The sequence below is a fragment of the Scyliorhinus canicula genome, unplaced genomic scaffold (assembly GCF_902713615.1).
Source record: "Scyliorhinus canicula unplaced genomic scaffold, sScyCan1.1, whole genome shotgun sequence".
NCBI classification, from domain to species: Eukaryota; Metazoa; Chordata; class Chondrichthyes; order Carcharhiniformes; family Scyliorhinidae; genus Scyliorhinus; species Scyliorhinus canicula.
In genome coordinates, this window is record NW_024055497.1 from 966025 (window position 1) to 989698 (window position 23674).

Below are 23674 nucleotides of genomic sequence, written 5' to 3' on the forward strand. Positions count from 1 at the left end.
CCAGGCCAGATGGTGGGGGTTGAATGTAATGTGACATGAATCCAAGGTCCCGGTTGAGGCTGTACTCATGTGTGCGGGACTTGGCTATAAGTCTGCTCGGCGATTCTGTGTTGTCGCGCATCCTAAAGGCTGCCTTAGAACACTTACCCGGAGATCAGAGGCTCAATGCCCTTGACTGCTGAAGTGTTCCCCGACTGCAAGGGAACTGCCTGGGAAGGAAACCCTGGCAGGTGGGCGGGGAGAATTCACAAACCCCCAATAAGCTCCCGAAGCGTGATACATTGGCTAGACCGTGCAGACGCTGCAACAGCGGATGAACAGGTGTCGCGCGACAATGACTTGGGTACACTCAATTTATTTTTAAAAAGTAAAATTTCAATAAATTCAAATTATTCCTTCTGCCTTGGTGAGTTTCAGATCTGGGAGGCAGGAAGATCATTGGGACAGTATAAAATATTTTTGTGACTGGAACATGATTTGGACAGTAAAGATATTAATTTTGGGTCATTAGGACAGTAAAAAATACTTTTGAACATTTCTCCTCAGCGGATAGGAAAATATTGAAAATGAGATAAAGGTTGTTTGGCTGACAGTCAATCTTTTTTACTTTTTAAAAATAAATTTAGAATTCCCAATTCAGTTTTTCAAATTAAAGGGCAATTTAGCGTAGCCAATCCACCTAACCTGCACATCTTTGGGTTGTGGGGGTGAAATGTGCAAACTCCACACGGTCAGTGACCCGGAGCAAACCTGTGACCTCAGCGCCGTGAGACAGCAATGCTAACCACTGCACCACTGTGCTGCCCAAGTCAAACATTTTCCTGGTAGGTCAGGAGTCCTTTTGCTTCCCAATTGGCCAAGGAAGGCAGTGTGTCACAAGGATGGATGTGTTGACTGATTAATGGCTGGAGGAAATGAAAATGAAAATCACTTATTGTCACGAGTAGGCTTCAATGAAGTTACTGTGAAAAGCCCCTAGTCGCCACATTCCGGCGCCTGTTCAGGGGACTGGTATGGGAATTGAACCGTGCTGCTGGCCTGCTTTAAAAGCCAGCGATTTAGCCCAGTGTGCTAAACCACCACCCAGGATGGTGACAGGTCATGTGATCAAACCTCCAGGAACACATTTAATCAAAGTTGGCAAGGAGAGAATGTTGTGAATTTCTATCCGAAACTGACAGTGAGGTTTCTGTAAATTTACAGGATACTGGAAGTGGAGGTTTAACAGACGGGAAACTCAAACCAAACGTCACATCGCGATCTGACAGAGTCACTCGGTTCATCAGAACCTGAATTTCAGCAGCAGCTGGGTGTGGAAGGTAAAAGGTTTGTCTGTTCTGTCTGTGAGGGAAGATTTCAGGTCTCAGTGTGACTGGAAAAGCCCCGAGATTCACAAACTCTGGTTCGACCAAACCTGGAGAACTGTGTTCAGTTCCAGGCAACAAACCTGAGGAAGGATAGAATGGCCTTGGAGGGAGTGAGCACAGATTTACCCGAGTGATATCTGAACCCCCCCGGGGTTAAATTACAAGGCGAGATTAGACTAAAATGTCAATGTCAGCTGGCAGCACGGTGACGCAGTGAGTAGCACTGTTGCCTCCCAGCGCCGAGGTCCCAGGTATTTCTCTCAGGTTTCTATCCAATTTTTAAAAAAATCATTTATTGTGTCTATTTCCAAACACTGTCCTGGGCAGCAAGTTTAAGGTCATTGCCACTGGCTGTGTAAAAACATTCTTCCTCATACCTCCTGGACCATTTACATGCACAGATATGGAGCAATGTAGAAAATAGGACCAGGAGGAGACCATTTGGCCCTTCGAGCCTGCTCCATCATTCATAGCGATCAGAGCTGATTAGGCTCAATAGCCTAATCCCGCTTTCCCCCCGTATCCTTTGATCCCCTTCACCCTCAGTGCTGTATCTAACTACTTCTTGAAAACATGCAATGTTTTGGCTTTAATTAATTCCTGTGGCGACGCATTCCACAGGCTCACCGCTCTCTGGGTGAAGAAATTTCTCCTCATCTCTGCCCTAAATGGTCTACCCCGTATCCTCAGACTGTGACCCCCTATTTCTGAACACACCACTATCGGGAACATCCTTCCTGAATCTACTCTGTCTCGCCCTGTATTTTTTTAAACATATATTTAGAGAGCCCAATTTTTTTTTTGCAATTAAGGGGCAGTTTTAGCGTGGCCAATCTACCTACCCTGCACATTTTTGGATTTGTGGGGTGAGACCCATGCAAACACAGGGAGAATGTGCAAACTCCACATAGACAATGACCCGGGGCAGGGATCGAACCCAGGTCCTCGGCGACATGAGGCAGCAGTGCTAACCATGCGCCACCCACTTTTTATAGGTTTCTATGAGATCCCCCCCCCTTTCTTCTGAATTCTCATTCTAGTGAATACAATCCTAACCGATTCAGCCTAACCTGCACATCTTTGAACTGTGGGAGGAAACTGGAGCACCCGGAGGAAACCCACACAGACACGGGAAGAAACTGCAAACTCCACATAGTCAGGGTGGTAATTGAACCTGGGTCCCTGGTGCTGTGAGGCAGCAGTGCTACGCACTATGCCACCCACTGTCTTGCAGCCCTCAAGAGAAAAATAAATCCTCATCTCCATCTTAAATGGGTGACCCCTCACTTTGCAACAGTGACACCCTTGTTCCAGATTCTCCCACAAGAGGAAACATCCTCTCCATATCCACCCCTCAGGATCTTATATTGTTCAATCCAAGTTTTACGCAAAACTGCTTGTACGATCAGTGAATGGAAACAGAGTTTCTTTATCCACCCCATGGAAATCTGGCATAATCTTGTGGACCTGAATCAAATCTCCCCTCAACCTCTTTGCTGGAACCATTCTGGTAAATCTCCTCTGCACCTTCTCCAATAATTTTCACATTCTTCCTGAAGAGTGGTAACCAGAGCTTTATAAAGATTCATTGAATTGAATTAGAACCATAGAATTTCTACAGTGCAGAAGGAGGCCATTCGGCCTATCACGTCTGCACTGATTCTCTGAAAGGGCACCCTGCCAAGGCCCACACCCCTACCCTGTCCCTGTAACCCCATAGCCCCACCTAACCTGCACATCCCTGGACACTAACGGGCAATTTATCACGGTCAATCCACCTAACTTTCCCTTCTTTGGATTGTTGAAGGAAACCTGAGCACCGGGTGGAAACCCACGCAGACAGTCACCAAGGTCGGAATTGAACCCGAGTCCCTGGCACTGTGAGGTAGCAGTGCTAATCATTGTGCCACCAGAAGCCTAGCTATCCTGTTTCGGTATCAATATTTCTAATTATGAAGCTCAAGGTCGAGTTTGCTTTGCCAATTACTCTCTCGCTATGTCTTGTAGATGTACAAAATCTCTCTTCGCCTCTTTCTCTCTCCTCCCAAACAGGCCAGTTGGGTTTTTATGACAATCCACCAGCTCTCATGGTCACTTTTTCCCAGAGCCGGCCCCACAAATGACCAGCTTCATTCAGCTCAATTTCACAACCTGCCTTTGTGTTTTTGTGGGTTCTCTCTCACTCCCTATTTTCTGTTTTAAATCAGTTTCACAGGGTGTTCGAAGGGGAGGATTCAAAGTCTGGAAACTCAAACCAAGCATCACATCAGGATCTGACAGAGCCCTCAATTCATCAAATCCTGAATATCTGCGGATTTTGAACATGGAAGAAAAAAGTATCGTTCACAGTGGGGAGAAATCGTACACGTGTCGTGTGTGTGGACGAGGATTCAGTCGATCATCGGTCCTCAAAAGCCACAAATGCAGTCACACTGAGGAGAAACAGTGGAAATGTGCGGACTGTGGGAAAGGATTTACTTACCCATCCAGGCTGGAAATTCATCGGCGCAGTCACACTGGAGAGAGACCATTCACCTGCTTCAAGTGTGGGAAGGGATTCACTCAGTTATCCCACTTGCACAAACACCAGCGAATTCACATTGGGGTGAGACCATTCACCTGCTCCAAGTGTGGGAAAGGATTCACTCAGCCATCCGCCCTACGCAAACACCAGCGAATTCATGTTGGAGAGAGACCATTCACCTGCTCCAAGTGTGGGAAAGGATTCACTCAGTCATCGGCCCTGCAGAAGCACCAGCGAGTTCACACTGATGAGAGACCTTTTCAATGTCCAGATTGCGGGAAGTGCTACAGATGTTCTGCGGAACTGCTGATCCATCAACGTGTTCACACTGACGAGAAACCATTCCGGTGCTCTCACTGTGGGACTGGGTTCAGACGATCATTTTACCTCACTGTACATCAGCGAATTCACACTGCGGAGAGGCCATTCATCTGCTCCCAATGTGGGAAGGGATTCACTCAGTCATCCAACCTGCTGTCACACCAGCTAATTCACACTGGGAAGAGGCCATTCACCTGCTCTCAGTGTGGGAAGGGATTCACTCAGTCATCCACTCTGCGGAACCACCAGCGAATTCACACTGGGGAGAGGCCATTCACCTGCTCTCAGTGTGGGAAGGGATTCACTCAGTCATCGGCCCTGCGCAAACACCAGCGAATTCACATTGGGGGGAGGCCATTCACCTGTTCTTGGTGTCGGATGGGATTCCCTCAGTCATCTGACCTGGAGAAGCACCAGCGAATTCACACTGGGGGGAGGCCATTCACCTGCTCCAAGTGTGGGAAAGGATTCACTCGGTCACCCGACCTGGAGACACACCAGCAAGTTCACACTGGGGAGAAACCATTCACCTGCTCCTGGTGTGAGAAGGGATTCACTCAGTCATCAGCCCTGCGGAGACACCAGAGAATTCACACTGGGAAGAGGCCATTCACCTGCTCCTGGTGTGGGAAGGGATTCATTGATTCATCCGACCTGCAGAGGCACCAGCCAGTTCACACTGGAGAGAGGCCATTCACCTGCTCCAAGTGTGGGACGGGATTCACTCACTTATCCACCCTGCAGAGGCACCGGCGAGTTCACACTGGGGAGAGTGACCGTTCACCTGCTCCAAATGTGAGAAGGGATTTACCGCTTCATCCCACCTCCTGACACACCAACGAGGCCACACAGCAGTTACCTTAACGGCGTTCAAAAAGCATCTTGACAAACACATGGATAAGATGGATATAGTGTGATATGGCACAAAGGTTTTGGCCATGGTAGCTATCATGACCGGTACAAGCTTGGAGGGCCGAAAGGCCTGTTCCTGTGCTGTATTGTTCTTTGATCGCTGTGCAGTGTTTGATTTTTGCTGTTCTTCACATTCAGGACTGAACCATGTTCATTTGGGTCTCTTTCTGCTGATAACAAACTCCAGCCCATTTACAGGGGCTAATATTCTGGCTAAAAGTCAAATACATCAGATTTGTGTGAAATACGCAGTGTGTTGAAACATTTTAATATCTCTGACACAAGTTAGTTCCTTTTTGAAGTTCTCTCGCTCTCCCCTGTCTCTTCAATCCTCACCTCCAACAAGAAGTGTGAGGAGCTTGTGGAGCTTCTTTGTGACTGAGATTGAGTCAATCCGATCAGCTGCCTCTGCTGCTTCCCTCCCTTCCACAAGCCGACCGGACCAAACTGTCTCTAAATTTCATCCTTTCCCAAGCCCTGAACCCACATCTTTCTCTAGTTTCTCTCCCATCTCCCCTCGTTCCCTCTCATAGCCCATCTTGTCCATGAAATCCGGCTTCTGCTTCATTGACCATATTCCCACTGAGCTACTGATCAGCCAACTACTGAGTCCACGGATATTGTCAACATTTCTCTCTTCAAGTGTCCCTCTATCCTTCAAATCTGCCATCATCACCTCCTCCTCCACAAAACAAACCCTTGACCCTGCCAACCTTATAAATTACTGTCCCATCTTCAACCTCCCTCTCCTCTCCAAAACATATTGCCACCTCCCAAATCCTTGCCCATCTTTCCCAAAACTCCCATGTTTGAGTCCCTTCAATCAGGTCTCTGCCCTGTCACAGTGAAATACAAGAAACAAACAGAATCTCACCCGGAGAGAAAGACAGACAATCTGGGAGCTTGGATCCAACATTGATATGTTCATAAGATCAGAAGACAAGGGTAGCAGCACAGTCATTATCGAAAGACAACAATACCTGCTGGCGACAGACAGACAACTAAACAGCATGAATCACAACACCAAGCTCCCTAGACCCATATACCCGAGACAGGAAGGAGAATTGGAGACAGATTGGAAGAACTCAGACTCCAGACACATTAACCAAAAACAGATGGAATATCTGAAGGAACAACAGGTAGAACCAAGGAAGTTCTACCTAAAATACACAAACACATAATCTTTATTATTGTCACAAGTAGGCTTACATTAATACTGCAATGAAGTAAAAGTGAAAAGCCCCTAGTCGCCACATTCCGGCGGCTGTTTGGGGACATAGAGCGAGAATTCAGATTGTCCAATTCACCTAATAAGTATGTCTTTCGGGACTTGTGGGAGGAAACCGGAGCACCCAGTGGAATCCCACGCAGGCATGGGGAGAACGTGCAGGCTCCACACAGACAGTGATGCAAGTGGGAATTGAACTCCTCTGAACCCTGGTGCTGTGAATCAATTGTGCTACCCCCCCAGGGAAATCCCACCAGTCACATCCATCGGTTCAGGCAGAAGGAGGCCATTTGGCCCATTGAGCCTGCACCGGCCATCGGAAATGGCACCCTACTTCAGCCCATGCCTCCACCCACCTAACCTTTGTTTGGACACTAAGGGGCAATTTAGCACGGCCAATCTACCTAACCTGCCCATCTTTGGACTGGGAGAAAACTGGAGCACCCGGAGGGAACCTACGCACAGACAGGGAAAATGTGCAAACTCCACACAGTCACCTAAGGCCGGAATAGCTGAAACTTCAACACACTGCTCCTCGTAGATATAATTAGTGGATTACAAATGTGTGTAATCTAGAGTTAAAACTGAAAATGCCAGATTAACTCCACAGGCCTGGCAGCATCGTAGAATCCCTACAGTGCAGAAGGAGGCCATTTGGCCCATTGAGCTTGCACCAACCCGACAAAAGAGCACGCAACTTAGGCGCACTTCCCCTGTCCTCTCCCCGTAACCCCATTTCACCTGTTGGACACTCGGGGGCAATTTATAGCGCGTTCACGCTGGGTAGAGACCATTACCTTGTCTTGAGTGTGGAAAGGGATTCAGTCAGTCTGCCCACCTCACTTCACACCAACGTGTTCATTCTGACACGAGACCTTTTAACTGTTCCGCCTGTGAGAAGAGCTTCAAAGGCAAAATGGATCTGCTGATTCACCAGCGCAGTCACACTGGAGAGAGGCCGTTCACCTGCTCCGTGTGTGGGAAGGGATTCACTCAGCAGTCCCTCCGGCTGAAAAATCAGGGCATTCATAGAACATAGAACAGTACAGCACAGAACAGGCCCTTCGGCCCTCGATGTTGTGCCGAGCAATGATCACCCTACTCAAACTCACGTATCCACCCTATACCCGTATCCCAACAACCCCCCCCTAACCTTACTTTTTAGGACACTATGGGCAATTTAGCATGGCCAATCCACCTAACCCGCACATCTTTGGACTGTGGGAGGAAACCGGAGCACCCGGAGGAAACCCACGCACACAGAGGGAGGACGTGCAGACTCCGCACAGACAGTGACCCAGCTGGGAATCGAACCTGGGACCCTGGAGCTGTGAAGCATTTATGCTAACCACCATGCTACCGTGCTGCCCCTGAGTCATCTGGGACTGTGGCTACTTTACTTTCATATTTTCTAAATACAGATTCCACATCCCTGTTCACTTTAAATTTACTCCTTCTGACAGATACCAGTGTGTTTAATCCTATCCTGATTGTTTTTTTAATAAACAATTTTAATAAGGTATTTTTGGCATTATAAACGACAATGTACAAAGAACAATAAACATAGTGCAATCACCACCTCCCATCCCACCAAGGCCTGCTTAATTGACCTCCTATTCTATGCCACCCTAAACCCCCCCTCTCTCTCTCTCCCCCCCCCCCCCCAACTGACGATTAATTCTCCCCCCCCCCCCCAACTGACGATTAATTCTCCGCGAAGAAGTCGATGAATGGTTGCCACCCCCGGGCGAATCCTAGCAGCGACCCTCTCAAGGCAAACTTAATCTCCTCCAGGCCGAGAAAGCTCGCCATGTCCGAAAGCCAGATCTCCGACTTCGGGGGCGTTGACTCCCTCCAGGCTAGTAGTATCCGTCTCCGGGCTACCAGGGAAGCAAAGGCCAAAACGTCTGCCTCTTTCTCCTCCTGGACTCCCGGGTCCTCTGAAACCCCAAAAATTTCCACCTCTGGACTCATCGCCACCCTTGTTTTCAAAACTCCAGACATGACGTCCGCAAATCCCTGCCAAAATCCCCTGAGTTTTGGACACGACCAGAACATGTGGACATTGTTCACTGGTCCTCCCACACATTTTGCGCACCCGTCCTCTATCCCAAAGAATCTACTCATCAGGGCCACTGTCATGTGGGCCCAGTGAACAACCTTGAATTGGATCAGACTGAGCCTGACTCACATTGCAGTCGCCTTGACCCTGCTCAGCGCATCCGCTCACAGGCCCTCCTCTATGCCCCCCCCCCCCAACAGCATTTCCGCCCACAGGCCCTCCTCTATCCCCCCCCCCCAGCGTGTCCGCCCACAGGCCCTCTATCCCCCCCGCGTTTCCGCCCACAGGCCCTCCTCTATCCCCACCCCCCCCCCCCCCCCCAGCGTGTCCACCCACAGGCCCTCCACTATCTCCCCCCCCCCAGCGTTTCCACCCACAGGCCCTCCTCTATCCCCCTCCCCCCCCCCCCAGCTTGTACGCCCACAGGCCCTCCTCTATCTCCACCACCCCCCCCCCCCCAGCGTTTCCGCCCACAGGCCCTCCTCTATCCCTCCCCCCCCCAGTGTGTCCCGCCCACAGGCCCTCCTCTATCCCCCCCCCCCCAGCGTGTCCGCCCACAAGCCCTCCTCTATCCCCCCCCCAGTGTGCCCGCCCACAGACCTTCCTCTATCCCCGTCACCCCCCCCCCAGTGTGCCCGCCCACAGGCCCTCCTCTATCTCTCCGCACCCCCAACGTGTCTGCCCGCAGGCCCTCCTCTGTCCCTCCCCCCTCCCCAGCGTGTCCGCCCACAGGCCCTCCTCTATCCCTCCCCCCTCCCCAGCGTGTCCGCCCACAGGCCCTCCGCCCCCCAGCGTGTCCGCCCACAGGCCCTCCTCTATCCCCCCAGCGTGTCCGCCCACAGGCCCTCCTCTATCCCCCCCTCAGTGTGTCCGCCCACAGGCCCTCCTCTATCCACCCTCAGTGTGTCCGCCCACAGGCCCTCCTCTATCCTTCCCCCCCCCCCCAGCGTGTCCGCCCAGCAGGCCCTCCTCTATCCCCCCCTCAGTGTGTCCGCCACAGGCCCTCTTCTATCCCCCCCCAGCGTGTCCGCCCACAGGCCCTCCTCTATCCTTCCCCCCCCCCCCCAGCGTGTCCGCCCACAGGCCCTCCTCTATTCCCCCCCCCAGCGTGTCCGCCCACAGACCCTCCTCTATCCCCCCCCAGCGTGTCCGCCCACAGGCCCTCCTCTACCTCCCCCCCAAGCGTGTCCGCCCACAGGCCCTCCTCTATCCCCCCCCAAGCGTGTCTGCCCACAGGCCCTCCTCTATTCCCCCCCCCCCAGCGTGTCCGCCCACAGGCCCTCTTCTATCTCCCGCCCGACCCCCATCTCCCCTGCCCTCCAAGCTCCTCCTCCCACTTATGTTTCAATTCCTCGTTCTGCATCTCCTCAGCCCCCATAAGTTCCTTGTAGATGTCAGAGACGCTTCCCTCTCCCACCCATCCTTTAGAAACTCCCCTATCCTGGATCGCCCTTAGAGGCAGGAGTGGGAAGCATGATACCTGCCTACGCACCTGTAAATATTTTAAATTGTTCCCCGTCGCCAAACCAAACTTCTCCTCCAGCGCCCTCAAGCTAGGAAAGCTCCCTTCTAAAAACAGGTCCCCATCCTCTCAATTCCTGCCCACAGCCATATTCGGGACCTCCATTCAAGCTCCCCATTCAATGCTCCCACGAGCGTCCTCAGACCCTCAGGGCCTCCATCACTGCAGGACTGGTGGAGAAGTGCACTTGCGGGAACGGCAGAGGCACCGTTACCAATGTCCCCAGATTGCTGCCTCTATATGAGGCTGCCTCCATCCGCTCCCAAACCGACCCCTCATCACCCCACCACCACCCACTTCCTTATCATAGCTATGTTGGCCACCCAATAATAATTGCTACAATTCTGCAACGCAAGCCCCCCCTTCCCCCTGATTCCACTCAAGCATCACCTTCTTCACTCACGAGAACCTACCCGCCCATACAAAGCCCAGGATAATTTTATTGATCCTCACAAAAAAGAAACACACAGTGAAAATGGAGAGACACTGAAACACAAACAAAAATCTCGGCAGGACCGTCATTTTGACCATCTGCACTCTCCCAGCTAACACCAACGGGAGCGCATCCCACCTCCGAAACTCGCCCCTCATTTGTTCAACCAACCAGGACAAGTTCAACTTGTGTAACCGGCCCCAGTCCCGCACCACTTGTATTCCTTTTTTTTAATAAATTTAGATTACCCAATTATTTTTTCCAATTAAGGGGCAATTTAGCGTGGCCAATCCACCTACTCTGCACATTTTTGGGTTGTGGGAGCGAAACCCACGCAGACACGGGGAGAACGTGCAAACTCCACACGGACAGTGACCCAGAGCCGGGATCGAACCTGGGACCTCAGTGCCGTGAGGCGGTTGTGCTAACCACTAGGCCACTAGGCCACCGTGCTGCCCTTCACTTGTATTCCTAAATACCTGAAACTGTCCCCAACCGACCTAAACGGCAGCTCCTTTGGCCGACCCTCCTGACCCCTCGCCTGAACTATAAACATCCCACTCTTTGGCATGTTCAGTTTATACCCCAAAAACCGGCCAAATTCCCCCGTGGGCAGCACGGTAGCATAGTGGTTAGCATCAATGCTTCACAGCTCCAGGGTCCCAGGTTCGGTTCCCGGCTGGGTTACTGTCTGTGCGGAGTCTGCACGTCCTCCCCGTGTGTGCGTGGGTTTCCTCCGGGTGCTCCGGTTTCCTCCCACAGTCCAAAGATGTGCGGGTTAGGTGGATTGGCCATGCTAAATTGCCCGTAGTGTTCTAAAAAGTAAGGCTAAGGGGGGTTGTTGGGTTACGGGTATAGGGTGAATTTGAGTAGGGTGATCATTGCTCGGCACAACATCGAGGGCCGAAGGGCCTGTTCTGTGCTGTACTGTTCTAAATCTTCTAAATCTCCACGATTTCGCCCATTCCCACCACCGGATCTGAAACGTATAGGGGCAGCTCGTCTGCGTACAGCAGGACTGTGTTCCTCCCCCCCCCCCCCCCCCCCCACAGACCAGCCCCTTCCAGCGGGACTCTGTGTTGCACACCCCCCCCCCCCCCCCCCCCCCCCACGGACCAGCCCTTTGAAGCCCTCAGAGGAATTGCCAGCAGCTCTGTAGCTAACGCAAACAGCAGTGGGGAGAGGGGCACCCCTGTCTTGTCCCCCGGTACAGTCTAAAGTAGTCAGAAGTCGTCCTATTCAACCTCGCACTAGCCTCCGGGGCCTAGTACAACAGCCTAAGCCAGTCGATAAAGCCCTTCCCGAACCCAAAACGTCCCATCACCTCCCATAAATAGTCCCACTCCACCCGGTCGAACCCCATTTCCGCATCCATCGCCATAACTACTTCAACCTCCCTTCTTTCCAGGGGCATCATGATCACATTGAGCAGCTTCTTATATATACCACCAGCTGCCTGCCCTCAACAAGCCCAGTTTGGTCCTCCATAACACTCGGCACACAAGCTTCAATCCTGGAGGCCAAGAATTTGGCCAGCAATTTGGCATCCACATTAAGAAGGGAAATCTGGGCGGCACGGTGGCGCAGTGGGTTAGCCCTGCAACCTCACGGAGCCAAGGTCCCAGGGTCGATCTCGGCTCTGGGTCACTGTCCATGTGGAGTTTGCACATTCCCCCCCCCCGTGTTTGCGTGGGTTTCGCCACCACAACCCAAAGATGTGTAGGGTAGGTGGATTGGCTGCGCTAAATTGCCCCTTAATTGGAAAAAATGAATTGGGTACTCTAAATTTAAAAAAGGATATCAGCCTATAGGACCCATATAGCTCTCTTGTCCCGTTTCAATATAATGGAGATGGTGGCCTGGATCGTCGGGGCAGCACCCCACTGTCCCTTGCCTCATTAAAAACCTTGACCAACATTGGCCCCAATGTTCCAAAGAACTTTTTATAAAATTCCATTGGGTACCCATCCAGCCCAGCAGCTTTACCCGGCTGCATGGCCTTCAATCCCTCAAATATCTCTTCAGCCTAATCGGGGCCCCCAGTCCATTTACCAGCTGCCTACCCACCTTTGGGAAGGTCAGCCCATCCAAAAAGCGTCTCATCACCTCCGGCCCTGTGGGGTTCTCCGAGCTATTGGGCCCATTGTAAAAGTCCCTGAACGCCTTATTCAGCCCAGCCCCATCCCTTACCAACCTTCCATCCCCATCAGCCACCTTTCCTATTGCCCTGGCCACCTCAGTCTTTCTCAGCTGCTGTGCAAGCATTCTGCTGGCTTTCTCCCCATGCTCGTAGATCGCACCCCTCACCTTTCAAAGCTGCTCCACTGCCTTACCTGTGGACAGCACCACAAACTCCACCTGCAGCCTCCGCCGTTCCCTTAAGAACTCCACCGCCGGGGTCTCTGCCTATCTCCTGTCTATCTGCAAGATCTCCTTTACCAGTCAGTCCGTTTCTGCCCTACCTGTCCTGTCCTTATGAGCCCAAATTGAAAACAACTCCCCTCTCACCACTGCCTTAAGTGCCTCCCAGACCACCGTTGCTGAGACTTCCCCCGTGTAATTGATCTGAAGGGAGTTTTGCATACATTTCCTCAGCCTCTCAACACCACCTCGTCCGCCAACAATCCAACTTCTAACCTCCATTGTGGGCGCTGAGAGCTTTCTTCACTAACCTTCAGTTCGACCCAATATGGAGCATGATCCGAAATGGTGATTGCCGAGTACCCCGTATCCGCCACCCCCGTCAATAAATCCCTGCTCAAAATAAAGGCGATCCGGGAATAGAACCTATGGACATGCGAATAAAAAAAGAGAACTCCTTCCCCGTTGGCTGCCTGAACCTCCATGGGTCAGCCCCCCCCCCCCCCCTCCTCCCCCCCCCCCTCCTCCCCCCCCCTCCTCCTCCCCACCCATCCCTCCCCCCCTCCTCCCCCCCCCTCCTCCCCTCCCCTCCTCCCCCCCCCCCCTCCTCCCTCCCCCTCCTCCCTCCCCTCCCTCCCCCCCCTCCCTCCCCCCCTCCCTCCCCCCCCCCCCTCCCCTCCCCCCCTCCTCCCCCCCCCTCCCCTCCCCCCCCCTCCCTCCCCCCCCCCTCCCTCCCCCCCCCATCCCCCTCCCCCCCTCCCGCCCCCCCCCCCTCCCATCCCCCCCCCCCTCCCTCCCCCCCCCCCCTCCCCCCTCCACCCCCCCCCCCCTCCCCCCCCCCCCCCCCCCCCCCCCTCCCTCCCCCCCTCCATCTGCTCCATGAACCCTCTCAGTTCCTTTGATATTGCTGGCACCCTAACCTGCTTTTGAACAAGACCGGTCCAGGCCGGGATCGATGACTGTATTGAAGTCCCCTCCCATAACCAACTAGTGAGAGTCCAGGTAAGGTATCATCCCCAGCACCGTCTTTATAAATTCCACATCATCCCAATTTGGCGCGTACACATTAACCAAAACTACCTTCATCCCTTCCAGCTTTCCGCTAACCATGTCATAACGACATCTCGCCTCCAAGACTATACTACCCACCTCAAATTGCACCCGCTTGTTCACCAGAATCGCAAACCCTCTTTCTTAGTATGCAACCCCGAATGAAAAACCTGACTGACCCAACCCTTCCTCAACTTGATCTGATCCGCCACTTTCAGGTGTGTCTCCTGCAGCATTATCACGTCTGGCTTCAGGGCCCTCAGAGGCACGAACACCCGTGCCCTCTTAACTGGCCCATTTAATCCTCTTAACACTCCAGGTGACCAGCCTAGTTGAGGGTGCACCATGTGCCTCCCCCCCTCTCGCCGATCAGCCATCCCCTTTCCTGGGCCCGCCCCCAGCACATGCGCCTCCATTGACCCGCCTCCCGGCTGCCCCCACCCCCCGACCTCCCCTCTGCCCATAAGACCATAAGATATAGGAGTGGAAGTAAGGCCATTCGGCCCATCGAGTCCATTCCGCCATTCAATCATGGCTGATGGGCATTTCAACTCCACCTACCAGCATTCTCCCCATAGCCCTTAATTCCTCGCGACATCAAGAATTTATCTATCTCTGCCTTGAAGCCATTTAGCGTCCCGGCCTCCACTGCACTCCGCGGCAATGAATTCCACAGGCCCACCACTCTCTGGCTGAAGAAATGTCTCCGCATTTCTGTTCTGAATTTACCCCCTCTAATTCTAAGGCTGTGCCCACGGGTCCTCGTCTCCTCGCCTAACGGAAACAGTTTCTTTGCGTCCACCCTTTCTAAGCCATGTATTATCTTGTAAGTTTCTATTAGATCTCCCCTTAACCTTCTAAACTCCAATGAATACAATCCCAGGATCCTCAGCCGTTCATCATATGTTAGACCCGCCATTCCAGGGATCATCCGTGTGAATCTCTGCTGGACACGCTCCAGTGCCAGTATGTCCTTCCTGAGATGTGGGGCCCAAAACTGGACACAGTACTCCAAATGGGGCCTAACCAGAGCCTTATAAAGGCTCAGTAGCACATCGCTGCTTTTATATTCCAACCCTCTTGAGATAAATGACAACATTGCATTCGCTTTCTTAATCACAGATTCAACCTGCATGTTTACCTTTAGGGAATCCTCGACTAGCACTCCCAGATCCCTTTGTACTTTGGCATTATGAATTTTCTCACCGTTTAGAAAGTAGTCTAGGCTTGGATTCTTTTTTCCAAAGTGCAAGACCTCACATTTTCTCACGTTGAATTGCATCAGCCATTTCCTGCACCACTCTCCCAAACTGTCTAGATCCTTCTGCAGCCTCCCCACTTCCTCAGCACTACCTGCCTGACCACCTAACTTCGTAACATCGGCAAACTTTGCTAGAATGCCCCCAGTCCCTTCATCCAGATCATTAATATATATGGTGAACAGCTGCGGCCCCAACACTGAACCCTGTGGGACACCGCTGGTCACCGGCTGCCATTCCGAAAAAGAACCTTTTATCCCAACTCTCTGCCTTCTGTCAGACAGCCAATCCTCAACCCATGCCAGTAGCTCACCTCGAACACCATGGGCCCTCACCTTACTCAGCAGCCTCCTGTGTGGCACCTTATCAAAGGCCTTTTGGAAATCCAGATAGACCACATCCACTGGGTTTCCCTGGTCTAACCTACTTGTCACCTCCTCAAAGAATTCTAACAGGTTTGTCAGGCATGACCTCCCCTTACTAAATCCATGTTGACTTGTTCTAATCCGACCCTGCTCTTCCAAGAATTTAGAAATCTCATCCTTAACGATCGATTCTAGAATTTTACCAACAACCGAGGTTAGGCTAATTGGCCTATAATTTTCCATCTTTTGTCTTGATCCTTTCTTGAACAAGGGGGTTACAACAGCGATCTTCCAATCGTCCGGGACTTTCCCTGACTCCAGTGATTTTTGAAAGATCTCAACCAATGCTTCCGCTATTTCTTCAGCCACCTCCCTCAGAACTCTAGAATGTAGCCCATCGAGGCCCGGAGATTTGTCAATTTTAAGACCTTTTAGCTTTTTTAGCACCATCTCTTTTGTAATGGCAACCATACTCAACTCAGCCGCCTGACCCTTTATAATTTTTGGGATATTACTCATGTCTTCCACTGTGAAGACAGACGCAAAGTACTTATTAAGTTCTCCAGCCATTTCCTCGTCTCCCATCACTAGCCTTCCAGAATCAGTTTGAATTGGCCCAATGTCTACTTTGGCCTGTCGTTTGTTTCTTATGTATTGAAAGAAACTTTTACTATCATTTCTTATATTACTGGCTAGCCTGCCTTCATATTTGATCCTCTCCTTCCTTATTTGTCTCTTTGTTAACCTCTGTTTGTTTTTGTAGCCTTCCCAATCTTATGATTTCCCAGTGCTTTTGGCCACTTTATAGGATCTCTCTTTTTCTTTGATACATTTCCTGACCTCCTTTGTCAGCCATGGCTGTCTAATCCCTCCCCGGATAATCTTTCTTTTCTTGGGGATGAACCTCTGTACAGTGTCCTCAATTATGCATACAAACTCCTGCCATTTTTGCTCTACTGTCTTCCCCACTAGGGTCTGCTTCCAGTCGATTTTCGCCAGTTCCTCTCTCATGCCCTCGTAATTACCTTTATTTAACTGTAACACCATTACATCCGATTTTGCCTTCTCTCTTTCAAACTGCAGACTGAACTCAACCATATTATGATCGCTGCTTCCTAAGTGTTCCCTTACTTTAAGATCTTTTATAAAGTCTGGTTCATTACATAGCACTAGGTCCAGAATAGCCTGCTCCCTTGTGGGCTCCATGACAAGCTGTTCCAAAAAGCCATCTTGTAAGCATTCCATGAATTCCTTTTCTTTGGATCCACTGGCTATGTTATTTACCCAATCCACCTGCATATTGAAGTCCCCCATGATCACCGTGACCTTGCCTTTCTGACATGCCTTTTCTATTTCCCGGTACATGGTGCACCCCTGGTCCTGACCACTGTTAGGAGGTCTGTACATAACTCCCATTATGGGTTTTTTGCCTTTGTGGTTCCTCAATTCTACCCACACAGACTCCACATCATCCAACCCTATGTCGTTTAGTGCCATAGATTTAATTTTGTTCTTAACTAACAAGGCAACCCCACCCCCTCGGCCCACCTCCCTGTCTGTATATCCTTGGATGTTTAACTGCCAGTCCTGAAACCCCTGCAGCCATGTCTCTGTGATGCCTACCACATCATAATCATTCACGATGATCTGTGCCATTAGTTCGTCTACTTTGTTACAAATGCTATGAGCATTCAGGTAACGTGCCTTAATACTAACTTTCTTATCATTACAGATATTGGAAGTCCTAAGATGTCCAAAGTTATCCTTCCTTTTTGTTGCATTCCTAGTCTGCCTCAAGCTTAAATCCACCTGCCTACATGTTATCCTCCTGCGTATCTTGCCATTTAACTCCATGCTCCCTCGGACCAAGTCCCTCCCTCGCCAGCAGAACAACTACCCCCACTCCCCCCTAGCAACAACACTTTGTAACCTAACCCCATCCATAAAGTAAACATATGCACCCCCCCCCCCCCCCCCCCCCGCCGCCCCTCACTGTGCTTCCGAAGACTAGCTCACCCAGCTAGCCTGGTGACCCCCATCCCGGCACCAAGAAGTCTCCCACCTATTGTTCCCTAACTCCCCTCCACCCTGCCCGCCCATCGAAACCATTTCTCTCCTCAAACCAGCCCCAAACAGTCGCCTAATTAAAGGGAAAAAAAAACAGCAGCACAAAAAAAAAACAGAGCAAACCCTCACAGTAGTGCAAATCAAAGTAATACAGAGTAAAAAGCCCCACCAACCACCCCCACTAAAACACAGAAAACCCGCAGAAACTGAATCTTTTTTACTTCCCCTGTCTTCAACGAAACTCAAATACAGAAGAAAAAAGAAAAAAAGAAAACATACAACCATCATTCAAAAAAACTTTTACAACTTAAAACAATAAGTTCTCAGTTCGGCACCAGCCCTTTCCTCTTAGCAAACTCCATCGCGTACTCGGGCAACTCGAAATAATGGTGCTGGTCCTCATGTGTAACCCAAAGACGCGCCGGGTATAACAGTCCGAATTTCTCCTGCTTCTTGAACAGGATCGCTTTGACTTGATTGAAGCCTGCCCTCCTTCTGGTGACCTCCACACTCAGATCAAAATGCTGTTGTCCCATTTGCAGCTCCGTGTATGTTTGGTGCACTGGAGAACACACTCCTTGTCCAGGAACCTGTGGAACTTGACCATCATAGCCCGAGGGTGGTCCCCCTGCCACGGCTTCCTAGCCAGCTCTCTATATCCCCGGACCACCTCCACTGGTCAGGGAAAAGCCCCGAACCCCAGCAACGTCTGAAACATATTCACCATAAACGCGCCAGCATCAGCCCCCTCCGGGAGACCAACAATTATTAAGTTCTGCTGGCAGGACCTATTCTCCAGGTCCTCTACCTTCTCCAGCATCCTTTTTTGCTGATCCTTCAGCATCCCCAACTCCATCTCCACCGTCGTTTCGTGCTCCTCCTGATCAGCCAGCGCTTTCTCCAGCTTCTGAATCGTCCGATCCTGGGCACCCAGCCTGAAATGAAATGAAAATGAAAATTGCCTATTGTCACAAGTAGGCTTCAAATGAAGTTACTGTGAAAAGCCCCTAGTCACCACATTCCGGCGCCTGTTCGGGGAGGCTGTTACGGGAACTGAACCATGCTGCTGGCCTGCTTTCAAAGCCAGTGACTTAGCCCTGTGCTAAATACCCTGCGCTCGATCCGCTCAACCATTTCCTTTATCAGGTCTAAACAGTCCCGTTTCTGCCTAGCGAAGCCCTCTTGAATGACCCGCATCAATTACTCCGTTGATGGTTGGGTCGGCACACCAGGGGTCTGGACACCAACCATATTGTCCTCTGCCGCAGCCTCCACCCAACCCGTGCTTATCTTCTTATTTCTCCCTTTTCGAGCCCTTTGGGTTCTCTGTTCCATACACCAGGTGTGGAACCAATGGCTAGTTAACTAGGCCTCCAAATCCAGCGCTTGAAAATGCTAAACAGCCAGGAAGGGGGTGGGGGGTCCAAAAATCTGGCCAGAGCAGGAGCCACCAAATGTGCGACTTACTCCCTCATAGCCGCACCCGGAAGTCAACACTCGCCAACATTATGGCCAGCACGGTAGCATGGTGTTTAGCCCAATTGCTTCACAGCTCCAGGGTCCCAGGTTCGATTGCCGGCTTGGGTCACTGTCTGTGTGAAGTCTGCATGTTCTCCCCGTGTGTGCGTGGGTTTCCTCTGGGTGCTCCGGTTTCCTCCCACAGTCCAGAGATGTGCAGGTTAGGTGGATTGCCCTTAGTGTCCAAAAATTGCCCTTTTGTGTTGGATGGGGTGACTGGGTTGTGGGGATGGGCTTGGGGTGGGGTGGGGTGTGGGCTTGGGGTCGGGTGCTCTTTCAAAGAGCCGGTGCAGACTCGATGGACCGAATGGCCTCCTTCTGCACTGTAAATTCTATGATTGTACTTTCTATGATTCTATGATTACACATCAGATAAAGTTTAGGTGTTTGGAGGATGAAACAAAATGAGGCCATGACTTATAACATTTTATTTTTCAATGACACATAATGTTTCTCTCTGTGAATGGGTGAATCCACGAAAGCTCCGCCCCCGAGAGCCTACTTCCCGGAGTATGCGCGGCTGCACGAGGCTGAACCGGGTATTAGCGCAGCCTCAGGAGCAGCGAATATGAACAAACAGAGACCTCTAATGGCGGGGAATTTACCCAGCCTTCCCCGCGGTGGGAATGCCCTCTACCAACTGGAGATCTGAACGCATGCGCGGTTCTTCCAGTGTTTCGAGCATGCGCAGGCTGAACAATAGTGAAGGGGAGACGCCTGTTTGTCGCTCAGCAACCGGTAAGAGGCGGTGGCAGCGGCGGGAGGGGCTCCTGCGTCTGCGTGGGTGGGAAGAGAGTTCATTAACACCCGGTGCAGGACGCAAACCCCCAATAACAACCTGCGGCTCCCGCGTTTGCAGCGTCGGTGCTTTCCCCGGGAACAGGCCCAGGTTAACGTCCGCCATCTTTTTTCCAGCGGGGATGAGAGCGCAGGCGCGGCTATCTTGGTGACGTAACAATGAAGGGCAGGACGCTGGGTAGTGGAGGATCAGAGGGAGCAGCCCAGGGACATCAGCTGGTTCAGAAGGCAGATGGGACACTTGTCTTTATTAGCCAAAGCATAGAATATTCACCTGAGGAAGGAGCAGTGCTCTGAAAGCTAGTGTTTGAAACAAACATGTTGGATTTTAACCTGGTGTTGTAAGACTTCTTACTGTGCTTACTACAGTCCAACGACAGCATCTCCACATCATAGAATATAAGAGCAGGGATGATCTGATGGAGCTGTATGAAACACTTGTTCAGCCACAGCAGGATCATTGTGTGCAGTTGTGGTCGCCACACTATAGGAAGGATATTATTGCACCCCAGAGAGTGTGGAGGAGATTCACCAGGATGTTGCCTAAGCTAAAGTGTTTGAAAATAATGGGTTATTTTCCCCAGAGCAGGGGAACCTGAGTGGCACATATTTGAGGTGTACGATATTATGAGGGACATAGATAGGGTGGTACTTGGCCCCTTAGTAGAGAGATCAATAGCCAGGGGACAGATTTAGGGTAGGGGATTTGAGGGAAAGCTTTTTCACCCAGAGGCTGGTGGGAATCTGGAAGTCACTACCTGAAAGGGTGGTAGAGGCAGGAACGCTCACAACATTTAAGAATCATTTAATCATGCAAGGCTTTTGACCAAGTTCAATAAAATGGGATTAGAATAGATAGATGTCCGATGGCTGGGACTCTTTTTGTGCTGTAACTCTATGATTTCAGCCCAGGAAGGAGCAAAAATGTGCAGGATGGTGATTTACAGCTTTTGTGCAACAAGTGAGGGAGAAATGTTCCATAGAAACTAGAATTGTGTGTTCTGAATTTATGTCTGTACTGACTGATGACTTTTGTAAAATCGTGATTTGTCTCACAAATAAAAGGATTTCTAACTTCAGAGTGACTGTCTCCTTCTGTGATCTGACTTTGTCTCATTCTATTCTTTTATAACAGGATCAGGAAGCGCTCACACCGGAGCGATAGAGTCAGTATACTGACTGTGGGAAGAGGTTTCTCTGGTTGCAAAGCCTGACAGCGGGGAGAAACCATACACGTGTTTGTGTGAATGAGGCTTCAACTGATCATCCAACCTGGAGAGTCACAAGGACACCGGCATCATGGAGAAACCATGGAAATGTCGGGAGTGTGGGAAACAATTTAATTATCCATCCCGACTAGAAATCCATCGACGCAGTCACACTGCAGCTGGCATAATGGAGAAACCCTGGAAATGTGAGGACTGTGGGAAGGGATTCAATTATCCATCCCTGCTGGAACTTCACCGGCGCAGTCACACGGGAGAGAAACCCTGGAAATGTGAGGAATGTGGGAAAGGATTCAATTATCCATCCTTGTTGGAAAACCATCGACGGAGTCATACTGGGGAGACAATATGGAAATGTGAGAAATGTGGGAAAGGATTCAATTATCCATCCCTGCTGGAATACCATCGACGCAGTCACACAGGAGCAGGGACCACAGAGAAACCGTGGAAATGTGAGGACTGTGGCAAAGGATTCAATTTCCCATGTTTGCTGGAAATCCATCGACGCAGCCACACTGGGGAGAAGCCGTTCACCTGTTGTACGTGTGGGAAGGAATTTACTAAGTCAACCAACCTGCTGAGACACCAGCGAAATCACACCGAAGAAAAGTCCTTCCCGTGTACTGACTGTGGAAAGAGTTTCGGGCAGTTATCCAATCTCACTGCACACCAACGGGTTCACACTGGGGAGAGGCCATTCAACTGCCTTGTGTGTGGGAAGGGATTCACTCAGTCAGCCAGCCTCATGTTACACCAACGAATCCACACTGATGAGAGGCCATTCAGCTGCACTTACTGTGGAAAGAGGTTCAGACAGTCTTCTGACCTCACTGCACACCAACACACTCACACTGGGGAGAAACCGTTCATCTGCTCTGCGTGTGGGAAGGGATTCACTCATTCATCTGGCCTTTGGTCACACCGGCGAATTCACACCGAGAAGAAACCATTCAGCTGCATTGCCTGTGAAAAGAGGTTTAGACATTCTTCTGCCCTCACTGCACACCAACGCACACACACTGGGGAGAGACCATTCACCTGCTCCCAGTGTGGGAAGGGATTCACTCAATGCTCTCATCTGCTGACACACCAGAGAGTTCATACTGGGGAACCTGCTGTATGAGAGGGAAGGGATTCACTCAGTCAGAACACTTACTGTCACATCAGCAAGTTAACAAGCGACAGCAGTTGTTGAATTCTGCTGTAACTGCTGCTGTTAATTATGTCAAGAATCGATTATCCGAATATATTTGTTTTTTTTCTGTTGCTATTAAGAATAACTGGCTGAGGGCAGCACGGTGGCGCAGTGGTTAGCACTGCTGCATCACAGTGCCAAGGCACCGGTTCGATCCCAGCTCTGGGTCACTGTCCGTGTGGAGTTTGCCCATTTTCCCACGTTTGCGTGGGTTTCGCCCCGACAACCCAAAGATGTGCAGGGTAGGTGGATTGGCCACGCTAAATTGCCCCTTAATTGTAAAAAATTAATTGGGCACTCTAAATTTATATTAATAAAAAGCACATTTATAGTACCCAATTCTATAAAAAATGAATTTAAAAAAAAGAATAACTGGCTGGAGTTTAATATTCTGGAGAAGCCACTGATTTGGAGGACTGCAGTCTCCCTTTTTAAAAGCACCATCTGTGAATTTTCTGCTTAATTCAAAAACTCATGATAGATACTCTATTCCAACAAAATTATGAACTTTTACTGCAATCCGAAATTGCTCTTTGATGCAAAATCTACAATTCTGTATCTGAAAGGTTCCACTGATTAGCATCTCCAGTTAGACAGTGCTGATTAATCCTTGCTGACAATTCTCACTGACTTGCACATTCTTCACAGTGACCCCTCCATTATGAATATAAATTATCCAGGCACATCAGCCAAAACAATAAAATATTTTCTAGATACAAACAATAAAAAAATGTGATGTGAATTGGACCATTAAGGGATAGACAGCACAATACCACAATTAATGAGGGAGAGATGATTGAAATATTCAAACATTCTTTTGCCTCGCTTGTTCCCCGGAATAAATAACATGTAAACATAACATTGAATAATAAGACAAGTTATGAGATAAATTAATTTAAAATCAGGAAAGGATGTGTTGACTAAACTCATATAACTTAGGGGATGGACTAAATTCACATATTTTAAAGAATGCAGAGAAGTGATAGCACAGGCAGTACGGCTCATAACTCATTCACTAAAGGTGTAGTGTCAGAGGACTGGTGGGTCACTAATGTAATTTCTGTGTTTAAGAAGGGGACAGATCATGCCCAGGGATGGTACACCAGTCAGCTTCACATCAGCAAATAATACAATCCTGACTAAAGTAGAGAATATAAGAACATCTAGAAAAAATTAATATAACATAGAACAGTCAGTGTGGATTTCAAAAGGAAAAATCTTTCCAAATTAACCTTATTGAATGTTTTGATGTGATAGACAATGGTAATGCAGTCAATGTCAATTATCTGGATTTTCAAATGGCCATTGATAAGATTCCCTACAGGACAATAATGGACACGGTCGGAGAATATGTAGGTGGGACAAATGATAGACTGGATTGTCAGCTGGTTACAAGACAGAAAGTAGAGAGTGGGAGTAAAGTGGAGTTATTCAGAGTGACAGAAGGTAGGAAGGGATGTTCCACA

General features: G+C 50.2%; 1 protein-coding gene, 1 long non-coding RNA gene and 1 pseudogene across 6 annotated transcripts; 1 reads left to right on the plus strand and 2 right to left on the minus strand.

The window, feature by feature from the left end:
• LOC119960281 overlaps window positions 1–23674 on the minus strand; it is a 51974-nt pseudogene that overhangs the window by 15842 nt on the left and 12458 nt on the right.
• LOC119960292 (gastrula zinc finger protein XlCGF8.2DB-like) lies at window positions 1251–22309 on the plus strand. Of its 5 annotated transcripts, none has more exons than XR_005459362.1 (2): window positions 1251–1319; window positions 3575–3831. XR_005459362.1 is itself a non-coding variant. In XM_038788031.1 (2 exons), exon 2 carries the CDS (start codon window positions 21087–21089, stop codon window positions 22134–22136), a length of 1050 nt encoding a protein of 349 aa, XP_038643959.1. In that variant the 5' UTR covers window positions 1265–1319; window positions 20923–21086; the 3' UTR covers window positions 22137–22309. The 5 variants fall into 5 exon arrangements, 3 of the variants coding, with proteins under 3 accessions (XP_038643959.1, XP_038643960.1, XP_038643961.1); XR_005459363.1 differs by having other exon boundaries at window positions 1255–1326; XM_038788031.1 differs by lacking the exon at window positions 3575–3831 and adding an exon at window positions 20923–22309 and having other exon boundaries at window positions 1265–1319.
• On the minus strand, window positions 17674–20924 carry LOC119960304. The gene is made up of 2 exons (XR_005459370.1): window positions 19828–20924; window positions 17674–18406 (listed from the first exon to the last, which is right to left on the minus strand). It is a non-coding gene; the product is annotated as an uncharacterized LOC119960304 (long non-coding RNA).

Coding starts and splice junctions, on each gene's coding strand:
- LOC119960292 (XM_038788031.1), top strand. CDS start 21,087: ATGGAGAAACCATGGAAATGTCGGGAGTGTGGGAAACAATTTAATTAT.